General features: G+C 42.9%; 2 protein-coding genes across 3 annotated transcripts in view; both read right to left on the reverse strand.

The window, feature by feature from the left end:
• LOC138946595 (uncharacterized) overlaps positions 1-9,918 on the reverse strand; it is a 63,334-nt gene extending 53,416 nt beyond the window's left edge. The window contains exons 1-6 of the mRNA XM_070318040.1: positions 8,746-9,918; positions 7,016-7,099; positions 3,070-3,223; positions 2,242-2,414; positions 1,817-1,959; positions 852-987 (exon numbers count right to left, since the gene is read on the reverse strand). Coding sequence (XP_070174141.1) covers positions 852-987; positions 1,817-1,959; positions 2,242-2,414; positions 3,070-3,223; positions 7,016-7,099; positions 8,746-8,974 — 919 coding nt within the window. The 5' untranslated portion in view covers positions 8,975-9,918. The remainder of the gene's footprint in view (positions 1-851; positions 988-1,816; positions 1,960-2,241; positions 2,415-3,069; positions 3,224-7,015; positions 7,100-8,745) is intronic.
• Positions 9,919-18,625: 8,707 nt separating this feature from the next.
• Positions 18,626-22,687, reverse strand: part of LOC138947693 (uncharacterized) — a 44,586-nt gene continuing 40,524 nt past the window's right edge. For both annotated transcript variants that reach the window (XM_070319223.1, XM_070319222.1), the window contains exon 9: positions 18,626-22,361. In XM_070319223.1, coding sequence (XP_070175324.1) covers positions 22,165-22,361 — 197 coding nt within the window. In that variant the 3' untranslated portion in view covers positions 18,626-22,164. The remainder of the gene's footprint in view (positions 22,362-22,687) is intronic.

Raw genomic sequence — 22,687 nt, forward strand, 5'->3', positions numbered from 1 at the left:
AGCTTAACTACAATAGCACGTTTTTATGCACGAAACAAACGGCTGTGGTTCACAAGAACTCTAGCGATGGCTTTTGACTGTTGAGAGGAACGGCGATATGCATAAACCGTCGTCTGCAACGACCCTTGCGTGACCCTGCTTCCGGGCTTTTCTTTTTTCAAACTTTCACAACTTCGAATTGTACTGATCTTGTCTTGATGAAAAAAGAATTCTTTTATGATTAAAGAATGTTTGTGTAACAAGCTGTCAATTTATTATTTAGATTTTAAAAGTTAGGTCTAGCGCAAAAACGCACCACGGTCCAAAAACATTCTGATAATCATCGATCCACGGCTATGGCCAGTTTACATCGATAGAATGAGACCCGAAGGGAAGTAACTCATTTTTGACCTGAGTTCAGGATGGGTCCAAAAAGTGTTCGAGACAATCTGCAAAATTAATTCTTTAAAAATTGCTCGCTCTTTACGTAGGGCACCTAGGATGTTCCCGTTTGGTGAGCGTTCAAATGGAAGGGTGTTTGTACTGTGTGTAAAAGCCTGACAGTATCTGTGATGGTTTACGGGAGGCTTACTGTCCGGGCGTGATTTCCGGTATTGAATATTCATAAGAGCACCAAAACGAGGCGCCATTGTTGTAGAGGACCAAGTCCACGAAAATAAATTCTTTGAAAATTTCTCACGCTCGACAGAAAGCAGCCAGGATGTTCCCGTTCGGTGAGCGTTCAAATGGAAGTATGCTTGTACTGTATGTAGACGCTCGGGGAGCTCTGTGATTGTTTACGGGAGGCTTACTGTGCCTTTAAACGTTCCAATAACCTACAATTCTTGTTTATTGTTGATTCATTAACTCACCTGTGGCATAGACGGAGATTCTCCAGGAGCCTCCACAGGTCAGCGTCCTGTCTCCACTACACGCCGTGTTGCACGAAGACTCGGTCGCCCGCCGGTGTTTGGTGTACGAGTCCCCGCAAAAACACTTGTTCTTGTTCTGCAAAGTCACATTGTAAACACATATTAGTGTACTGCAACATTCCAATATGAACACACGTTGTGGTTGGATCCTAGATAAGTCCGTTGCAATGTACATAGTACAAAGTGACGTAAGTATAATTTTCCCTGTTTTGCAAGAGGTCGGAACCTGATATTTTGCTGCGACCGTCTGTGCCTCACCTGCAAAGTATACACGCAATCTCAGCTTGATCGACCCATAAAACTTCAGAGATCGAAGTGCGGCCAAACAAACAAACAGACATGTAAAGGGGCGGACGAGGGGGGGGGGGGGGGGGGCACAGGGGGCACGTGCCAAAAAAAAAGAAAAAAAAAGAAGAAGAATAAAAAAAAGATTTTTCTATGCTGATTCTATGACCATTTCTAAGTTCAAATGGCACCAGATGGCACCATTTTGCTTATTTGGGCAAAAATTTTTTCCGGGGGGGCATGCCCCCGGACCCCCCTAGCAAATTCGGGCGCTTCGCGCCCATCACATTCACTTTCGATTCAAAGTGCCCCCCCCCCTTACAAAGCAACTGATCCGCCCCTGATGTAGACAGACATGCAGACTCAGACAAACCAAACAGGCAAACCAACAGACAAAACAAAACAAACAAAACGACAGAAACATGGAAAATGTCTGCTGAAATGGGTATCATAGTACACCCTTGTTGAGTAGTATTTGTCATAACTGCTTGTCTATTTTACTGAACATGTCTTTATCCGTCTTATGCATTATACAAGCACAACAAAACAAAAACCAAACAGACAGGGTAAAACCTACACAGCCTTATTAAAAAGGAGTTGTAAAAGTGAGTGAGACAGACCTCAACACCGGAGTAGGAGAAGCCGGCCTTAGCACACGCCGTGCTGCACGTGTCCGGGGTGAGTGCAGCCCGCTCAGCCCCGCTCTTCAGTACGGATGTGGGCAGCAGTCTGTCGCCCGCATCCTCAAAGCACCCGATGTAAGCTGGCAACACAGGTCTCAGCGCATCACCAATTTATGTACCTATAACTGGTCTAGAGGTCCACTGCACACACACCTGATTCGCAAACATACAACTCCTCCCTCTCTGTCTTTGTCTCTCTGTCTCAGTCAGTCAGTCAGTCAGTCTGTCTGTCTGTCTGTCTGTCTGTCTGTCTGTCTGCCTGTCATTTTATTTCATCTCACCGTACCTCACCTTATCTCCTTGCATATCCCCTTACTATATATCATCTCATCTAACCTCATCTCATCTCATCTAAGACTGACCATTTTTATGTATCTGTGGTTGTCCATTAGTGGAGCCGTCAGCGTAGTGTCCATCCCAGCGCCAGGAGACAGTGGGGGACAGGGTGAAGGGGGTACCACGCAGGTCCACCGAGAACTGACCCATGGGCCCGCAGTCCGCTGTCCTTGCGTACAGGTCCCCCGCCGTTCCGTAACTGTTACAACAACCACATGCACGTTTTATTTGACTTTATTCAATTTGATTTGATGCATTTTAGTTTGATATAACTTAATTTAAACTAACTTGAGGCTCATTAAAGTTGTCATTAACATCAATTCTTTAATAACAGATATCTAATGTTTTTCTCATCTTCTTCTAAAACCAAAAATATATAAACATGTCATGTTCACTCTGAAAATGTGCTCAGAATTAAAGAAAATTGGTGTATGCAAATTAGATCCTGCGCTCGCATGCTTCGCCGAGACGAGTGCAATCCGTCACGGCGATCAGTATGGGCTAGCCAAACCTTACTGTAAACTTGTTTTGGTGATAACTGGTTTTCAGTGTCGATATGTTCGTTCCAGGCCAACAGATAGACTACATGTGATGGTGTCGCTTCACGCCCCGTAAACAGCTCCAAGTGCAAACTCTATACAATTACATTACTAAAAGCACACACACACACACACACACACACACACACACTGACACACACACACACACACACACACACACACACACACACACACACTCACACACACACACACACACACTCACACACACACACACACACACACACACACACACACACACACACACACACACACACACACATACCATGTTAATAAATAGGAAACAAATCCGCCCACCTGACAGGAACTCCCAAGCTGACCACGGCGAAGGTCGGGTCGTGGAGATCAACGGTCAGCTTGGAGGGGTCAAGACGTACCCGGTAAAACTCGGTATGCCCACCATTCACGTAGAACGTTTCCGGGTATTTGGCTTGACACTGGTCGCTTGTGCCTGGGGGATACAAATAATAATAATAATGAGGATATTAATATGGTGCAAATCCTAAAACAGTTCTAAGCGCCTCACAAAAACATACATAACAAGAAATTCCTCCGATAGGAAAAACACCCCCTATAAAGGGAAATAACCTTCTCAGTTGGTGGCAGTGAGAATGGTTATTTCCCTTTGACCAACGGGGGTGTGCCTCTATAAGTCGTTGTATAATTTTAATCCACCAATAACTCCCTAACCGTGTGTTTGACTGGTCCCAATTTTTGTAAGGACCGTCTCAGGAATGTATAGAACCTGTTCACCAAGTTTGGTGACGATTGGTCCGTTCATTCTTGAGATCTATATGCGAACACCAACACACACCCAAATAATATGTCAGTCTTAATCTTAATCCACCAATAACTCCCTAACCGTGTGTTTGACTGGTCCCAATTTTTGTAAGGACCGTCTCAGGAATGTATAGAACCTGTTCACCAAGTTTGGTGACGATCGGTCCGTTCATTCTTGAGATCTATATGCGAACACAAACAAACACACAAACAAACACATCGAGTGAAACCTATACACACCCCTATACCGGGGGTGTAAATACATTCTTCTGTACACAATTCCAAATCAAATGATAATAGGCCTACACATCGAAATATACTTATACATTTTATAAAGTTTTAATTCACATAATTCCAGGTCAAATAATTATACGCATGTCATCAATAGCTTTCTACTGCCATAATAAACAAGTCGCGTTAGGCGAAATTACTACATTTAGTCAAGCTGTGGAACTCACAGAATGAAACTGAACGCACTGCATTTTTCACAATGACTGTAGTCCGCCGCTAGTGCAAAAGGCAGTGAAAGTGACGAGCCTGTTTAGCGCGGTAGCCTATGCGATCGTAACTGTGTCTGCCTGTGCGTGCAGAGATACTGTAGCATCTCTGGTGCGTGCTGTGTATGTCTGTGGTAGAAACTTTAACATTTGACTAAACACCGAAATACTCATTTTACCTGGTTATTATCCCAGCAACAGCTTCAAAGGATTGAAGCAATGATCAACATTTCGTCGGCACGTATGTAGTTAAAGTGTGTATCCAAAGAAAATGGGTGGTGGGGTTTTTTGGGGGTAAAAACAGGTGACTGGTTTGTGTCGTGTGTGGTATGTAGACCAGGTCAGGGGTCAAGGTTAGGTCAGATCGCGTGAAGGATTGTGGTATAGACACAGTTCAACTCACCGAGCTGCAGTTCGCCGATTCGGAGAAGACGATTTCCACGTTGTTCGGTTTCGTAGCTCCAGAAAAATAGATAAAAGAAGATACCAAAGGAGATTTCCTACAGTTTGATCTGCACAGCGTGTTTCCTATGGAAAGCCGTTTGGCTCATAACCGGGCCATTACACGTGTAAAAAATGATTAGTACACGTGTAATAAATAATTAATACACGTGTAATTAATGATTAATACACGTGTAATAAAAATGTCATACAGGTGTACGAAATGATTAAATACACGCGTAATAAACATTTCTTACACGTGTTCTTAATCATTTCTTACACGTGTATGAAATATTTATTACACGTGTATTTAATCATTATGCTATTCCATAGCATAAGAAAAAAGATAAATTACACGTGCAATAAGAAATAAATACACGTGTATTAATCATTTATTACACGTGTATTTATGATTTATTACACGTGTAATGGTTATGAGCCAAACGGCTTTCCATAGTTTCCAGTGTCTGCGCGAGGAAGCGCTGTCGAAAGCCACTAGCGCAGTGTCGATCTCGGTAGGCGTGTCCCCGTAAGTAGGCTACAGAGATCGGATCTAGATCTAGTGAGGGCCCCAAAGGGTTTAAAATCGTGATCGTGATTGGCCTTTCTGTGACCGTGATTGCCGAAATTTCCATTTCTGTGATCGTGATGGGACTTTGCCCGTGATCCGTGATGACAAAAAAATCAAGTCTCGTGATCGTGATCGTCATTTGTGTTCGTGATCGTGATGGGCATTATTGCAAAGCATTTTATTTTCAACGTACATTTTTCACAGCTGTATCACTCTATGATCCTCTATTCGTCAAGGTGTTTGTGATCGTGAAAACAAAAATCAAGGTAACTGTGATCGTGAAAGCTAAAATGTTCCTTCCCGTGATCGTGATGATACCCCCCCCCCCCCTTTGGGGGCCCTCTCTAGTGTCTCCCACTTTTGCACCGTGTCCCCTATGCTTACCGTGTGTGTGTGTATGTGTGACCGGGTGAATGAGTTTGTGTTACAACTTACTGTTCAGGGGCGGATCAGTTCATTTTATGGGGGGGGGGGGAGGTTCCAAAAGTATATTGTGAAGATATGGGTGTGAAGGCGCGAAGCGCCGAGCCGACGGCGCGAAGCGCCTAGCTTGCTGGGGTGTCCGGGGGCATGCCCCCCCGGAAAATTTTGAAAAAAAGATGCAAAATGGTGCAATCTGATGCATTCTGAGGATGATCATTACCAGTTTCAGGCAGAAGATTTTGTCACTGATTAATACCCCAAAAATTGAAACTCAACCCCCAAAAAACCCCACAAATATTTTTATTTTCGTTCGCCCCTGCTGTTTGTCGATTTCTTACCGGAGCCTAAATGTAAAAACTAGCAAGGTATGTTATCGGAATAGTTAATTGTGAAAAAACAAAACGTTACGTTCACTGATCTTCGACCCGGCGGTCTTAAGTGGACAGACAGACGAACACTGTTAATACAGAAAAAAACCTTATCTGACATTTTGTCCAGAAGCTCGTTCCGATACAAGCGAGACTGAGACAATGATTAATGATGCAATTCATTAAGACGTACAATTAATTAAACGTTCCTGTAACATACCTTGCTTGTTTTGTTATTCTGAATTTTGGAACGTTGGCAGTCTATTTGTTGTTGGATTATTTCTCTTGCCATATTTATCTTTGAACTTTCAGGAGGTTATGAGCAGAACATTCGAGAAAACATGTCTTGACAGCGAGGGCGTCTTACATCAAGGGGTCTTAAAGACTTCGGACACCGATTGACCCAAAAACAATAGATTTCGCTAATATTTTGCCTGTGACATTTTCAGATTTTGTTGAAACAAGTAATAGAGAAATCAATTGGACAGACTTTATGATACAGAATTTTGAATGTGATGACATGCCAAACATGATATAAACGAGGGTTCGGTAATTGAATAGGGTATCTGACCAATCAGTTACAATCACAGAACCGTTTTTTGCAAGTGGTATTGATCCCTGGTGGGTTTTTTTTTGTGGTGATGATGTGTTTCTATTTGAATTATTGTACCTTGTGTTTCTGATATGTCTGGAAGCAGCTTAATTTCATGACGTTTTCGTGGGCTAAAATTTGATCAGTTTCTCAATTCGCATGAAGATATTTCCTTAAGCATCCAATGCAGAACAGAGTCCACACATTTACATATAAAAATATAAAAATAAAAATTGACCGTGAATTGTTTGCACAGAACTGCAAAACGTACCATTACCCCCATTCTGACAAATATGCATGTTTAGTGATAAGTAACGCTGTTTTAAAGTGTTAACGATCTGCCATGTCCGAAAATAGATGTAATTATCAACAAATGTAAGATTATGTTACTGGTGGACGAAAATGACAAAAATGACACACCAATAGCTTTTGTTTCGGACTTGCGAACACGGACAGATCAACGTGACATTCGAATGACCGAACGAACAAACAAACAAACATATGAAATACAAAGAGAATTCAAAACAATTTTTTTTTCATGACAGCTACTTCTCGCATAATGAAAGCATACCTTGTGTCATGTAAATTTCAGCGAAATTAGTGCTCCGTCCACTGACAAGGGTGAGATACTCGCGTGGTGTGCCACTTGCAAACCCTGCAATACAGATAACAAATTCACTCAAAGGCAGAGAATCGTAAATGAACGTGAATGTCGTTTGTTCATTTCAATGCACATCCTTCCAGACCCCTGAGTGGCCACACACTCACACACACACACACACACACACACACACACACACACACACACACGCACGCACGCACATACACACACACACACACACACACACACACACGCACGCACGCACATACACACACACACACACACACACGCACGCACATACACACACACACACACACACGCACGCACATACACACACACACACACACACACACACACACACACACACACACACACACACACACACCGGCACACACACTGTTTAATCTCGTCATTTAAACAAGTGGTCTAGAATTGTAATCACAGATCAACAAAACATTGGGATTCACCAGCTCCACAAGAACGTATATGAAACCAATCTTGGCAGCTGGACCTTCCTGCTAGGAAATTCAAAATGTTTTAATGAAATGTTGTTATCATTGTGCATTGTATCGATAATCGACAAACCAATTTTAATTGATAGTAGGCTAATTCATTGATACAAAATGCAGTGCAGGTCACAGCAGTGCTGGAGCAACGATTTGTCTTTTTGTCGCAGATTATGATATAAATTGTGAAAAGCTTCACACAACTATTTCACAGTTGATTACACATACCTTTAGTGTTGTCAGTCAAACAAAACTGCATGCGGTTTGTCAGATCGCATCTACCGCCAAAATTAACATTTTCCGTCAGTTCTGGGGCTGATCTCCCTTCTTCAGTTCTAAATACACAGCTGAAGAATGACCACTTTTTGCAAAAGAACTAACTTTTTACGACGGAGTTGTGGTCAGCTGGTATAGGTGGGTATACTGCTTGCACTACTGTGTTGAGGGCGCTAATCATATATGTATGTGCTACTTTTGCAAGACAGAGTCAACGACGATAACTGTCTCGCGCAGCTTTGGGCGGTTTGTTTGTTTGTTTGCTTAACGCCCAGTCCACCACGAAGGGTGATATCAGGGCGGTGCTGCTTTGACATTTTAACGTGCGCCACACACAAGACAGAAGTCGCAGTACAGGCTTCATGTCTCACCCAGTCACATTATTCTGACACCGGACCAACCAGTCCTAGCACTAACCCCATAATGCCAGACGCCAGGCGGAGCAGCCACTAGATTGCCAATTTTGAAGTCTTAGGTATGACCCGGCCGGGGTTCGAACCCACGACCTCCCACTCACTGGGCGGACGCCTTACCGCTAGGCCACCGTGTTGCGGTGCTTTGGGCGGTTTGTTCATTCTATCGAAAAAGCATTACGAAACAGATTTATAGACTTTTGTCTACCTTTACAAAATAGAGGTAGGCACATCGTTATTGTAAGTCTTCTGTTTTAAACAAGCCAGGCATGGCCGTTTGTTGTGACACAGCTATGGAGATACACTGTCTTCAGGGCGTAGTGATCGACACTGACCTTTGCAAAAACACAATTCAACAAAACGAACATTTCTTACCTTTACTTCTTCTTCTTTTTCTTCGTTCGTGGGCTGAAACTCCCACATTCACTCATATTTTTGCACGAGTGGGTTTTTACGTTTTTACCCCGCCATTAATGCAGCCATACGCCGCTTTCGTGGGACTTACCTTTACAATAGACGGAGACGGACACATTCTGAGGCAAGGTGAGGAGGTACTCCCCGTCGGACGGCGGACTGTGCCCCTGCTGTTTGCTGGCCTGCAGCACGTCATTGCAGGAGCGGAAGACGCCGTAGCTGGACCCCCTGATGCGCGTTGTGACTGTAGTGCTGACTGCAGCTCTCCCGGTCCCAAGCAGCAGCAGACAGCAACAGGAAGATAGCAGTGTTCTGTACATGTTGCTGTCTTTCACACTGTCGTGTAACACCACAATGTGTTGCTAGACTCCGTCCTTATGGCACCTGTTGTGTTGAAATATAGGCCTACTGTATATTCCGTCCTTATGACACCTGATGTGTTGAAATATAGGCCTACTGTATACTCCGTCCTTATGGCACCTGTTGTATTGAAATATAGGCCTACTGTATACTCCGTCCTTATGACACCTGTTGTGTTGAAATATAGGCCTACTGTATACTACCTCCTTATGGCACCTGTTGTGTTGAAGTATAGGCCTACTGTATACTACCTCCTTATGACACCTGTTGTGTTGGAATATAGGCCTACTGTATACTCCGTCCTTATGACACCTGATGTGTTGAAATATAGGCCTACTGTATACTCCGTCCTTATGGCACCTGTTGTGTTGAAATATAGGCCTACTGTATACTCCGTCCTTATGACACCTGTTGTGTTGAAATATAGGCCTACTGTATACTACCTCCTTATGGCACCTGTTGTGTTGAAATATAGGCCTACTGTATACTACCTCCTTATGACACCTGTTGTGTTGAAATATAGGCCTACTGTATACTACCTCCTTATGACACCTGTTGTGTTGAAATATAGGCCTACTGGATACTACCTCCTTATGACACCTGTTGTGTTGAAATATAGGCCTACTGGATACTACCTCCTTATGACACCTGTTGTGTTGAAATATAGGCCTACTGTATACTACCTCCTTATGACACCTGATGTGTTAAGATATACTTTAGTACACTCTTTGACTGCAATTTATGTTCCTTAAATGATCAAACGCAACTTTTGTAATGTCCATAAAAGGTAAAAGGTGGTGTAAAGCTTTGGAAAAAAACATAGGCCTACTGTATACTACGTTTTTATGACACCCGATGTGTTAAACTGTATTATATGCTACGTCCGTATGGCATCTCGTGTGTTAAAAAAAAGATATATACTGCGTTATAATGGCACATGTTGTGTTAAAACTCATATACTGACTGTATACTACGTCCTCATAGCACCTGCTGTGTTAAATTATACTGTATACTACACCCTTATGGCATCTGTTGTGATAATATACCACGTTCTTATGGCGGTTGTTGTGTTCATTATACCACGTTCTTATGGCGGCTGTTATGATAATACACCAATTTCTTATAGCATCTGTTTCGATAATATAGCCCGGCATCTGTTGTGACTATTATATACCACGTTTTTATGGCGACTGTTGTCTTTAGATATTACATTCATTTGGCACCTGATGTGTTCATTCACTGCGGGCCCTTCCTAGGGTGCACGTTGTTTTAGTGCACGTGCACTTTGTTTGTATGCCACCTGTTGTTGTAAGTACACCACGCTCCTAATATCATCAGATTCTTGTAACACTTGTCGTTCACATGTACCCCATTCTTGTGGTATACTTCATGTCTTTATGTCCTACGTTCTTTGTGAACACATGTCGGAAACCAACTCATATATTACATATGTAGCATCCCAGTCACTGTTCACAGATAAAAAAAATAAAAAAAGTAATTAAAAACTGACGAAGATGTCGCTCAAGTAAAATATCGTGCGAAGAGAAAACCGCAGAACACCACAGGACAGTGCGCATAAATCACACTCTGAATCTGACAATACACTTTAAAACACCACACCTCCCTCACTAGCTATAAGACGAAGCAAAATCGGAATACCAGAGACGGTCCACAGAAATCACAATTTGGGTCTGAACATGAACCTAAACCTGACACAGCTCCTCCCTAACTTGTTATTAGTACACGATGCTTTGGATCCCTACAAATCAGTGAGCATTATTTGAGTACACCTATATGAGCTGAACATGATTGCATGTATCAATCGGTGTCGTACCAGCAAGTGCTGCATAACGCCGATTGATAGCAAACTGTACGATGTGAAGAACTGTGAAGAACTGTGGTACAGTGGAACCTCTCCAGTTAAGACCTCTCTTTTTTTAAGACCACCTCCCTTCAGGACCCTCATTTCGATATGTTCTGTTAAAAATGTCTGTACGTTTTCCTTCATTTTAAAATTGCCTTATTTTCAAGGCCTGATTTTCTTGGAGTTTTGGAGGTCTTAAAAGTGAAGTTCCACTGTACTTTCGTGATTGTGTCTCGGTCAAACCACGAACCGTCAGATATACAGAAATTATTATCCTTGACTTCTGATAATAATTGTTATCAAAACTAGGACAAACAGGAAAACATATACATGAAGATAGTAATAGAATATTCTCGGCGGGTTTAATACGTGTAACTCATCGATGTTATGCATGCTTGTTCGTTTTTACATTTAGTCAAGTTTTGACTAAATGTTTTAACATAGAGGGGGAATCGAGACGAGGGTCGTGGTGTAAGTGTGTCTGTGTGTGTGTGTGTGTGGGTGTGTCTGTCTGTCTGTCTGTGTGTGCGTGTGTGTGTGTAGAGCGATTCAGACTAAACTACTGGACCGATCTTTATGAAATTTGACATGAGAGTTTCTGGGAATGATATCCCCGGACGTTTTTTTCATGTTTTCGATAAAGACCTTTGATGACGTCATATCCGGCTTTTTGTAAAAGTTGAGGCGGCACTGTCACACCCTCATTTTTCAATCAAATTGATTGAAATTTTGGCAAAGCAATCTTCGACAAAGGCTGGACTTTGGTATTGCATTTCAGCTTGGTGGCTTAAAAACTAATGAATGAGTTTGGTCATTAAAAATCAAAAACTTGTAATTAAAAAAAAAATTATTAAACGATCGAAAAACACTTTCATCTTATTCTCCGTCCTTTTCTGATTCCAAAAACATATACATATGTTGTATTTGGATTACAAACAAGCTCTAAAAATTAAAAATATGAAAATTATGATTAAAATTAATTTTCCGAAATCGATTTAAAAACAATTTCATCTTATTTCTTGTCGGTCCCTGATTCCAAAAACATAAAGATATGATATGTTTAGATTAAAAACAAACTCAGTAAGCTAAAAAGAATAGACATACAGAAAAGCGTGTTATCCTGCTCAGCGCGAGCACTACCGCACTATTCTGCATGGCTTGTCGATTTCACTGCTTTTCCCACGAGCGGTGGACTGACGAAACTACGAGTATGTGGTCTTGGTGAAAAAAGCAGTGCGTTCAGTTTCATTCTGTGAGTTCGGTAGCTTGACTAAATGTTGTTATTTCGCCTTACGCGACTTGTTTTGTTTGTAACCGTCTTTACTGTTGTAACTTGAATTATTATCCATCAACAAGGAAGCAAAGTTGTCATTATTTACTACCGTTGAGCATCGTTTTTTGAATAAGAATACGGGCGGGGATGTAGCTCAGTCGGTAGCGCGCTGGATTTGTATCCAGTTGGCCGCTGTCAGCGTGAGTTCGTCCCCACGTTCGGCGAGAGATTTATTTCTCAGAGTCAACTTTGTGTGCAGACTCTCCTCGGTGTCCGAACACCCCCGTGTGTACACGCAAGTACAAGACCAAGTGCGCACGAAAAAGATCCTGTAATCCATGTCAGAGTTCGGTGGGTTATAGAAACATGAAAATACCCAGCATGCTTCCTCCGAAAACGGCGTATTGCTGCCTAAATGGCGGGGTAAAAAACGGTCATACACGTAAAATTCCACTCGTGCAAAAAACACGAGTGTACGTGGGAGTTTCAGCCCACGAATGCAGAAGAAGAAGAATAAGAATACAATGAGGAAACTTGATACCTCGTTTAGGTTTATGTGTTCAAAATATTTTCTGCGTAGTATACACATATTTGTTTTTAGGTACGTATCCGCAAATTAAAATATGCTCTATCACACAACTCCACGCATTATCTAAGCACATTCCTACAGTTAAAATTATCTTGCGTTATCAGATGCGAAGCTCAATAAAACAAAGTCTTTGTGTTTGGATTCTAAAAGTTATTTGAGTCAAATATATTGCGTCTTTTTTTCTGTCCACGTAATTGAATTGTCTTTGTTATTGACGGGGATGCTGGTGTCAATGGGGGTGATGTCCATATTTTAATGCAAAACTAAGCATCAAGACGATTTCGAAGTAAAACGAGAACGACGCCGCAACGCTTAATATTATAGAAATCGGTACGGCGCTGACTAACCCTAACCCTAACCCTGTTCATAGAAATCGGAGTAAGTTAATCTTTTGTTGAACAAGAAGAGCAAACGCTCGATCGAGTCACTTTCGCAGTTCTGAATATTATATGAGGCATCAGATGGACAGGAAGAAATTGCTATTCACAACACAATGAGTCACGTTCACATAAAATTTGAGCCCGGTCACTTTTATAGTTTCCGAGAAAAGCCCAACGTTAAGTTGTGTGTTGCCGAACAGAAAAGGCTAGTTATCTCCCTTGTTTTTCTGATAACGTTCGTAAAAGGCTACAGATGTAAATACTTTGATGTAAAGAATAATCCTACAAAGTTTCAATCACATCCGATGAACTTTGTCAAAGATATAAAATGTCTAATTTTTCCTTTGACGCTGACCTGTGACCTTGAAAAAGGTCAAAGGTCAACGAAACCATCGTTAAAGTGTAGAGGTCATTGGAGGTCACGACTAAACAAAATATGAGCCCGATCGCTTTGATAGTTTCCGAGAAAAGTCCAACGTTAAGGTGGTGTCTACGGACGGCCGGCCGGACAGACTAACACTGACCGATTACATAGAGTCACTTTTTCTCAAGTGACTCAATAAAAACCAATGTTTACAACATGGCCCCGTAACGGCAGAGTGTTTCTCACTTGGCACACCCCTCAACACAACATGGCCCCGTAACGGCAGAGTGTTTCTCACTTGGCACACCCCTCAACACAACATGGCCCCGTAACGGCAGAGTGTTTCTCACTTGGCACACCCCTCAACACAACACGGCCCCGTAACGGCAGAGTGTTTCTCACTTGGCACACCCCTCAACACAACATGGCCCCGTAACGGCAGAGTGTTTCTCACTTGGCACACCCCTCAACACAACATGGCCCCGTAACGGCAGAGTGTTTCTCACTTGGCACACCCCTCAACACAACATGGCCCCGTAACGGCAGAGTGTTTCTCACTTGGCACACCCCTCAACACAACATGGCCCCGTAACGGCAGAGTGTTTCTCACTTGGCACACCCCTCAACACAACATGGCCCCGTAACGGCAGAGTGTTTCTCACTTGGCACACCCCTCAACACAACATGGCCCCGTAACGTCAGAGTGTTTCTCACTTGGCACACCCCTCAACACAACATGGCCCCGTAACGGCAGAGTGTTTCTCACTTGGCACACCCCTCAACACAACATGGCCCTGTAACGGCAGAGTGTTTCTCACTTGGCACACCCCTCAACACAACATGGCCCCGTAACGGCAGAGTGTTTCTCACTTGGCACACCCCTCAACACAACATGGCCCCGTAACGGCAGAGTGTTTCTCACTTGGCACACCCCTCAACACAACATGGCCCTGTAACGGCAGAGTGTTTCTCACTTGGCACACCCCTCAACACAACATGGCCCCGTAACGGCAGAGTGTTTCTCACTTGGCACACCCCTCAACACAACATGGCCCCGTAACGGCAGAGTGTTTCTCACTTGGCACACCCCTCAACACAACATGGCCCCGTAACGGCAGAGTGTTTCTCACTTGGCACACCCCTCAACACAACATGGCCCCGTAACGGCAGAGTGTTTCTCACTTGGCACACCCCTCAACACAACATGGCCCCGTAACGGCAGAGTGTTTCTCACTTGGCACACCCCTCAACACAACATGGCCCCGTAACGGCAGAGTGTTTCTCACTTGGCACACCCCTCAACACAACATGGCCCCGTAACGGCAGAGTGTTTCTCACTTGGCACACCCCTCAACACAACATGGCCCCGTAACGGCAGAGTGTTTCTCACTTGGCACACCCCTCAACACAACATGGCCCCGTAACGGCAGAGTGTTTCTCACTTGGCACACCCCTCAACACAACATGGCCCCGTAACGGCAGAGTGTTTCTCACTTGGCACACCCCTCAACACAACATGGCCCCGTAACGGCAGAGTGTTTCTCACTTGGCACACCCCTCAACACAACATGGCCCCGTAACGGCAGAGTGTTTCTCACTTGGCACACCCCTCAACACAACATGGCCCCGTAACGGCAGAGTGTTTCTCACTTGGCACACCCCTCAACACAACATGGCCCCGTAACGGCAGAGTGTTTCTCACTTGGCACACCCCTCAACACAACATGGCCCCGTAACGGCAGAGTGTTTCTCACTTGGCACACCCCTCAACACAACATGGCCCCGTAACGGCAGAGTGTTTCTCACTTGGCACACCCCTCAACACAACATGGCCCCGTAACGGCAGAGTGTTTCTCACTTGGCACACCCCTCAACACAACATGGCCCCGTAACGGCAGAGTGTTTCTCACTTGGCACACCCCTCAACACAACATGGCCCCGTAACGGCAGAGTGTTTCTCACTTGGCACACCCCTCAACACAACATGGCCCCGTAACGGCAGAGTGTTTCTCACTTGGCACACCCCTCAACACAACATGGCCCCGTAACGGCAGAGTGTTTCTCACTTGGCACACACCTCAACACAACATGGCCCCGTAACGGCAGAGTGTTTCTCACTTGGCACACCCCTCAACACAACAACAGAAATCCTCTGGGAACATCATAACCAAGACGAAACTCAAATAATGTGATAAAACTTTCGCATTTAAAAAAAAGAAAGGTGAAGAAAGCACGTTCTGTGGGTGACAGAAGGTGGATGATTATTGTACCAAATATAGTATGCAGGGAAAAAACACGTATGGCCCGCATACCAGGTACGATAGGTAACACCAGACGCTGTCCACAAAAGTTCGGAAAAAGGGTTATGATATCAAACATGACGGGCGCATTGTCCATTAGATGCTTACATCGACCTCTCAATCGGGAGGCCGTGGGTTCGAATCCCGGCCGCGCATAGTGGATTAAGGGTAGAGATTTTTCCAATCTCCCAGGTCAACTTATGTGCAGATCTGCTAGTGCCTTATCCCCCTTCGTGTGCACACGCAAGCACAAGACCAAGTGCGCACGGAAAAGATCCTGTAATCTATGTCAGAGTTCGGTGGGTTATAGAAACACAGAAATACCCAGCATGCTTCCCACCAGAAGCGGCGTAAGGCTGCCTGAATGGCGGGGTAAAAAAAGACCATACACTTGTGCATTAAACACGAGTGAACCGGTGGGAGTTTCAGCCCATGAACACAGAAGAAGAAGAAGAAGAAGATATGGAAAATATTAACTGTGGTGACATCACATTGTGTCGGTTTACCCAGCCTGTTTGCCGCAATGAAATCACTCTCAAAACAACAAAGGGTCTTCCTCCGAACAGCGTAAAGACGGGGAGGGGGGGACATGCCAAGCATTACTTAAAATCTGTTGGCTGACTACTTCCTACGCAAAGTGGGGCTTTTTAAATTTAATTTAATTTAATTTAATTTATTTATTTCTATGTTTTTCTGAATTAATTTCGCAGATGACACTGGTGTCAGTTGCAACATTAATTCAATCAAAAAATCCCTCTCTGCGCAGAAAGCATGTAGGTTGTTTGAGCTTCAACATACTGCATATGGCGAGTGGCCTGCATGAAGAGGGTATATTATAATCTCGCTACGCGCGGGTAGAAAACGTGTTCAGTGTGATAGCACAAAAGATAACACAGATATATGTAACAATAACTAACACTGATACATTCGCAATACATATCTGCCAGGACCAAGGCCGCACCGCAGATAACAGTGAGGTAGGACATAACGTGTCTAGAGCGATGTATATTTATCCCCGAGTACGCAGTAGGAGGGTCCAGCAGACTTTAATTGTGTGTGTGTGTGTGTGTGTGTGTGTGTCTGTCTGGACTTAACAGCTTATTGCTGGGAAACTACTGGGCGCAGTTCTTTCAAAAGTTGATACACTAACTTGATAATAGGTCCGATTGATCGTATTAAAACTTCATAATGTTACCTGGGACCTAAATGCCCCAAAAAACACAAAAGTTCTTGACGGTTGGACGAATTCAATCGGAGCGACAGCCAGCCATTGAGCTGATAGAACAGCCGAAAGCGTGCGTCATGAAAAGCATGCGTATCGCATGCGAGACAATTATTTTGCGAGCCAGCCAGCGGGTGGGGATTAATTTGGTCTCGGCAAAGAAACTACAGTGCAGGTTTGGTCTCGGTGAGACTGAAAGAGAGACAGAGAGTACGAATACGAATACGAATACTTTATTATCTCATACAGAGAAATTTCAGTGTGGTGCACATTAAAAGACAAAACAAATAATAAGACAACAGATAAAAATACCATACGAGCACGAGAGAGAGCGACAGGGACACTGTGTCAGTGATTCAAGGTGGTGGCTTGGTGGCCAAAGGGATCCGGGTTCGATTCCCGGCATGGGCGGTCTATTTTTTATTTTTTTTTTTAATTCTTGTTTACTATTGTTTATTATGAACGTTTTAATGTTTTATTTTACTCAAATAATTTTTTTAATTGTGTAAAATAAATAATTTTTGTTTTTTGGTTTTTTTTAAATCCATGTGCACAAGACAAAAACTTTCATACTGGGGGAGCGAGCCAGTCTAAAGAGTACTCGGGTCCAGCGCCAGCGTTTTTTATAGTTATTGTATCAGTTCAAACCCGAACGCAAAATCAATGCATAAGAACCTTGTCGATGCGAGATGCCTCACTGTGTGTGTGTGTGTGTGTGTGTGGTTGCTTTTCAAGTTTTGGTTTTATGTTTGTTTGTTTGTTTGTTTGCTTAACGCCCAGCCGACCACGAAGGGCCATATCAGGACGGTGCTGCTTTGACATTTAACGTGCGCCACACACAAGACAGAAGTCGCAGCACAGGCTTCATGTCTCACCCAGTCACATTATTCTGACACCGGACCAACCAGTCCTAGCACTAACCCCATAATGCCGGACGCCAGGCGGAGCAGCCACTAGATTGCCAATTTTAAAGTCTTTGGTATGACCCGGCCGGGGTTCGAACCCACGACCTCCCGATCACGGGGCGGACGCCTTACCACTAGGCCAACCGTGCCGGTTTGGTTTTATGTACCTGGTACTGGAGTTGTACATCGCTTGGAGCTAGACATGCACTAAAGTAGCCATGAAGAAGATGATGATGATAATGATGACGACGGCGATGATGATGATGACTGGCTTTATTGTAATGTGTACAGGAGTTAGGGTTTGCATGTGGGTTTCTTAGTTAATGTTGTTTTGTTTCGCTTTGTTTATGGCACACGAGACAGTTCTTTTTTCAGCAGTAACAGAACATGGACAGTGAGCCTCCTGCTAGTGTGTGTGCTCCAGAATGATGGTCGTGGTTCCTGACAATTTATTGACCGTTACAAAAATGCTGTGTTCAAAGCTGACACGTATTTTGCCGCCTACCAGACTTACAGCACCTGGGAAAATATTGTCTGGCTCTTTTCATACAAAAACCCGAGAGCAATAACACTGAATAACAGAAGCATAAGGGATTTTCTATTCAGACTTGTTTTTGATGCAGCAGAGAATAGCAGTGTCCACACACACACACACATGTAAAGAACAGCTTCACACACACTCACAACACAAGCACGTACACACAAAGACAGGAGTTTTAACAGCAGGCATGACATTTATTCTTTCCCAGCTCAAAGATTTGGACATGATTACAACTCTGACAGCAGCCACTCAGACAAGTCAGTGAAGTGAAAGACCTTTGGAACACAATCCGTGACTCACACACCTCACATGACATGACGCATAACCCACATGGCATAACAACCCATGTGGCATGACACACAGCTATGGCATAACACACAACCTACATGGCATGACGCACAACCTGCATGACATGACACACAACTTGTATGGCATGACACACAACTATGGCATAGCACACTTGTATGGCATGAAACACAGCTTGCATGGCATAACACACAACGTGTATGACCTGCCACACGGACAGCACTCTTCATCCTTGTCACCTGTCTCAAGCATTCATCTTTTTCTGGTGTAAAAAAGCACACACCTCCGATGTAGTGCTTCCAAGCAACCAAAGTCTCCGTTGTAATACTTAGAAGCACACGCACCAATTGCACTGCTTTAAATCAAAGCAAATAGCGCCTCAGCCGCAGTACTCAGACACAGGATGCTGAATTCTCAATTTAATCTTTTATACTGAAAGTACTCATTGTGAGCAAAGTTGACAATTATAGTCTAATTTTTAGTGCTGGTTTTGACCACACACAAAAATACACACAAAAACTTCAGCTGGGGCAACTTTATGGAAAATCACAAATTAACGTTAAAATAAACCCTCATGTACTTTTAAGCAAACGCCTCCGTTGTTGTACTTAGTGAACAATCTCTCAAAGCTAGGTATTTTCTTTCATACAAGTCGTGTCACTTCACAACACAGTCATACATATCATCTTCTGATCACATTTACCACATGTGCATTCATTAAAGATAAAATCAACAACAGCAACACTCAAAAGTAAAACCAACTCAGTGTGAAGTATGCATATATACAAGAAATTACAACGGATGTTACCACGTCCTGTTTAAAGGGCACACATTATAAATTAAGAATTCATTCTTCACTTTAATATAACACAATCAACAATCAACCTTTTTAAAAAATTTTTTTATAGAAACACAATCAACCTCTATTCTGTGAAATGTAACTGGGCAATAATGCACTTTTCTGTAAAGTGTAATTTGACATTTCAAAAACACAATTTCTGGTTTGTATAATCTGACTCAGCAATTTCAGTCTGTTCACAAAGATCATTAACCCTTTTACAAGAAAAGTAGACTCAAGAAACTGTCAAGGTAGCAATTTAAATAAAAGCTTGTTTAGATGAATAACAATCTTTGGTCTTTGGTGTGCATATGTGTAAACATTGAAATGTTTGGACACAAACAAACCTTCCAATACTACAATCCTTTCATTGTTACTATTTTGCTTTCAGAACTACAGGACAGAAAAAACAGTCCGAGTCACAGACTGCCAAAGGTAAAGGCTACAGTGTTTTACACAATCTGTGATGAAAACGAACACATTTACACACATAATACAAATCCCAGTCCATAACTCACAGGTGTTTTAAGGCAAACCACTTAAAACAAAGTCTGGATGAAGGCCACAAGATTGATAGTACTCACGGGACAACATTTCTTTTTCTCGGTGTACATAGTTATTTGCGGGCAAGCGTAAATACGCACAACACCACGAACAAGCACACACACACACATACAGCATAATCACAGAAAAATCATATTATAGGGATAAGACATCAAGCGCTGCTTTAAAATCAAGAAAATCACAGCAACACAAGCAAGCCTCTGGACGGTGAACAGCTTGCAACGGCGGTGAACAGCTTGTAACGGCCTAAAGTGCTGTTCACATGACAGACTTTGTACCAACTTTCCCCCAACTTTTAAGCGATTTTAGTCGGCGCCAAGGATGCTCTTTGTACATATGACGGTGTTCATGAAGGTTTACATAGGAAGGAAGGTATCTTTATCCAGTTGTCTTTTTCTGTATTCACAATTTCACACCAAACAAAGTGTAGTAAATTTGTAACAGTAACACTAACACTGACAAAAATACCTTTTAAGCAGAAGAGTTACAAACCGAATCTCTGTCACACTAAATGCATCTCGTTTTGGGTAAAACATTCACATGCAGTCTGTTCAATGAGAACATATGTGACAAGTTATGCATGAAAATGACATCATATCTCAAGAGTATGATAACATTATACGTTAATTGGATCTGTGATCAAAATATGGCTTTTGGTCAATCGAGATGGAAGTTTATTCCACGAGCCCGTAGGGCGAGTGGAATAAACTGCCATCGAGATTGACCAAAAGCCATGTTTGGATCACAGATCCAATTAACATATATATCTCGACATTCACTGGTCTTAGGGTTTTTGTTTTCAAAGAAGAAAGAAACTTGCTTGAACACGGACCACTTCTCCGAGCAAAATCAACAAACCTAATCACTCGCATTCCACCTCAAGGTCTCGGCCAACCAAGACTATGGCATACTCGTAGCAAAGCCGCCGAATGGTACCGTAAACCAAGAATAGTGACGTAAGAGAATAAAATGTTGTCTTTTGATTTGGAACGTGACGTGTTTCAGAACTTCTTCTGGACAACTCGGATGGTCTTCTGCATAGTGGTTGGCACGAGATTCTTTTTCTTCTTCGACAGTTCATCCTCCGATACTGTAGCAAAACGTTTCATCTATTTTTCACTTTCGAGTATGCGGACGACTGAACTTGACCGCTAAAAAGTAGTCCTTTCGGAATCATTACGCCGAGTCTGAACATTGTTTTTTGGCAGGATCTAGGTGAAAGCAAGGCTGTTCTTATCTCTGTGTACAGTTGAGAGAGAGAAATACATGTTGAGACATTGTCTCTTTCTCTGCTCCCCGATCACAAACTTCTTTTTTTAAAGGGATTATTGGACTGCTGTTATCTTCTTTCAAAAAATCAATTACCAAGACTTCATATACGGCAGAATAAAATGATAGAAGACATCTAAAATAACTACACAATTCATCAGTATCAGGGTGTTTCCCTTGACTTTTCAGATGACATCTATCTCGACTCACTGTCTATTGGTGTGCCAATCCGTCACTATCAGAAACACACATACAGGTCATGTCTAACGCCAGCTCTATTGATAATGCAGCTTTCCAGGGAAAAAAAAAGAAATAAACAACAACAGTGATATTTCTTACCACTATTCTTTACGATTATACCTGTAGGCTGTTCTGTTCTCATAGAATCATGAGTTAAATTCCACAGAAATATGTATCTTCCCCCTCAAAGAAATAAACAAAACAAAACACTCTTTAAAATGAAAAAGCCATTAAACAGAGGCCTTTTTCGTGTACAAGTTTCATTTGAAGTTTAGATTTTTTCTCTTCTTTCTTTCCCCCTAAAATCGACATTTTTGGTCAACTGTCACAGGACCACAATTTGTACTTGCACTCAATGAAAAAGAACCAATACGCACACACAATTATTCAAATAACAGACGGAGAGGTGTCATCATCAGCAACCGAGAACAAAGAAGCGCCTGTAGATCCCTTAAGTTTCATGCACACTCCCAACACTTCATCACAGTCTGGTTCTCATATGGGCGGACGCTGTATGCGCGGTACTAGCACAATCTGACCTCCAGGGTGCTGCATGGCTGCGTGGGTCGCAGAGAACTGCTGTAAATGCTGCATCTGCTGCATCTGCTGCATCGGCTGCATAAACTGCGGCTGCATTGCTGCTGCTTGGGGCGCACCCATTGCCATGTGAGCGGGTATCATCACCTGTTGTCCTGTAACAACCAGGCAGAGAACAACTTTCAGTTAGAACACTTCACAGTACAAAAATGTGTGCACTAATCATCTTGCCTTCTGCCATCTTTAAAAGATTCCACCCAACGTCTGAAGCTTAGAGTTTAGACGTTTTTCAAGAAGCTAGGACTGTATTCCTGTATTTTTTTCAAATTTTACCAGGGGCTGCCCCTTACCGACAGCAATGAAAGTTTAAAAGGCTTGGCATAAACAGGGATGGGATTGGGGTAGAAATTAAAAAGCTTCCTTGGACGTGCCCGTCTCCTGGGAAGCACACTGTAGCTGAATGATATCACATCATTTAGAC

The sequence above is a fragment of the Littorina saxatilis genome, linkage group LG14 (assembly GCF_037325665.1).
Source record: "Littorina saxatilis isolate snail1 linkage group LG14, US_GU_Lsax_2.0, whole genome shotgun sequence".
NCBI lineage: Eukaryota > Metazoa > Mollusca > Gastropoda > Littorinimorpha > Littorinidae > Littorina > Littorina saxatilis.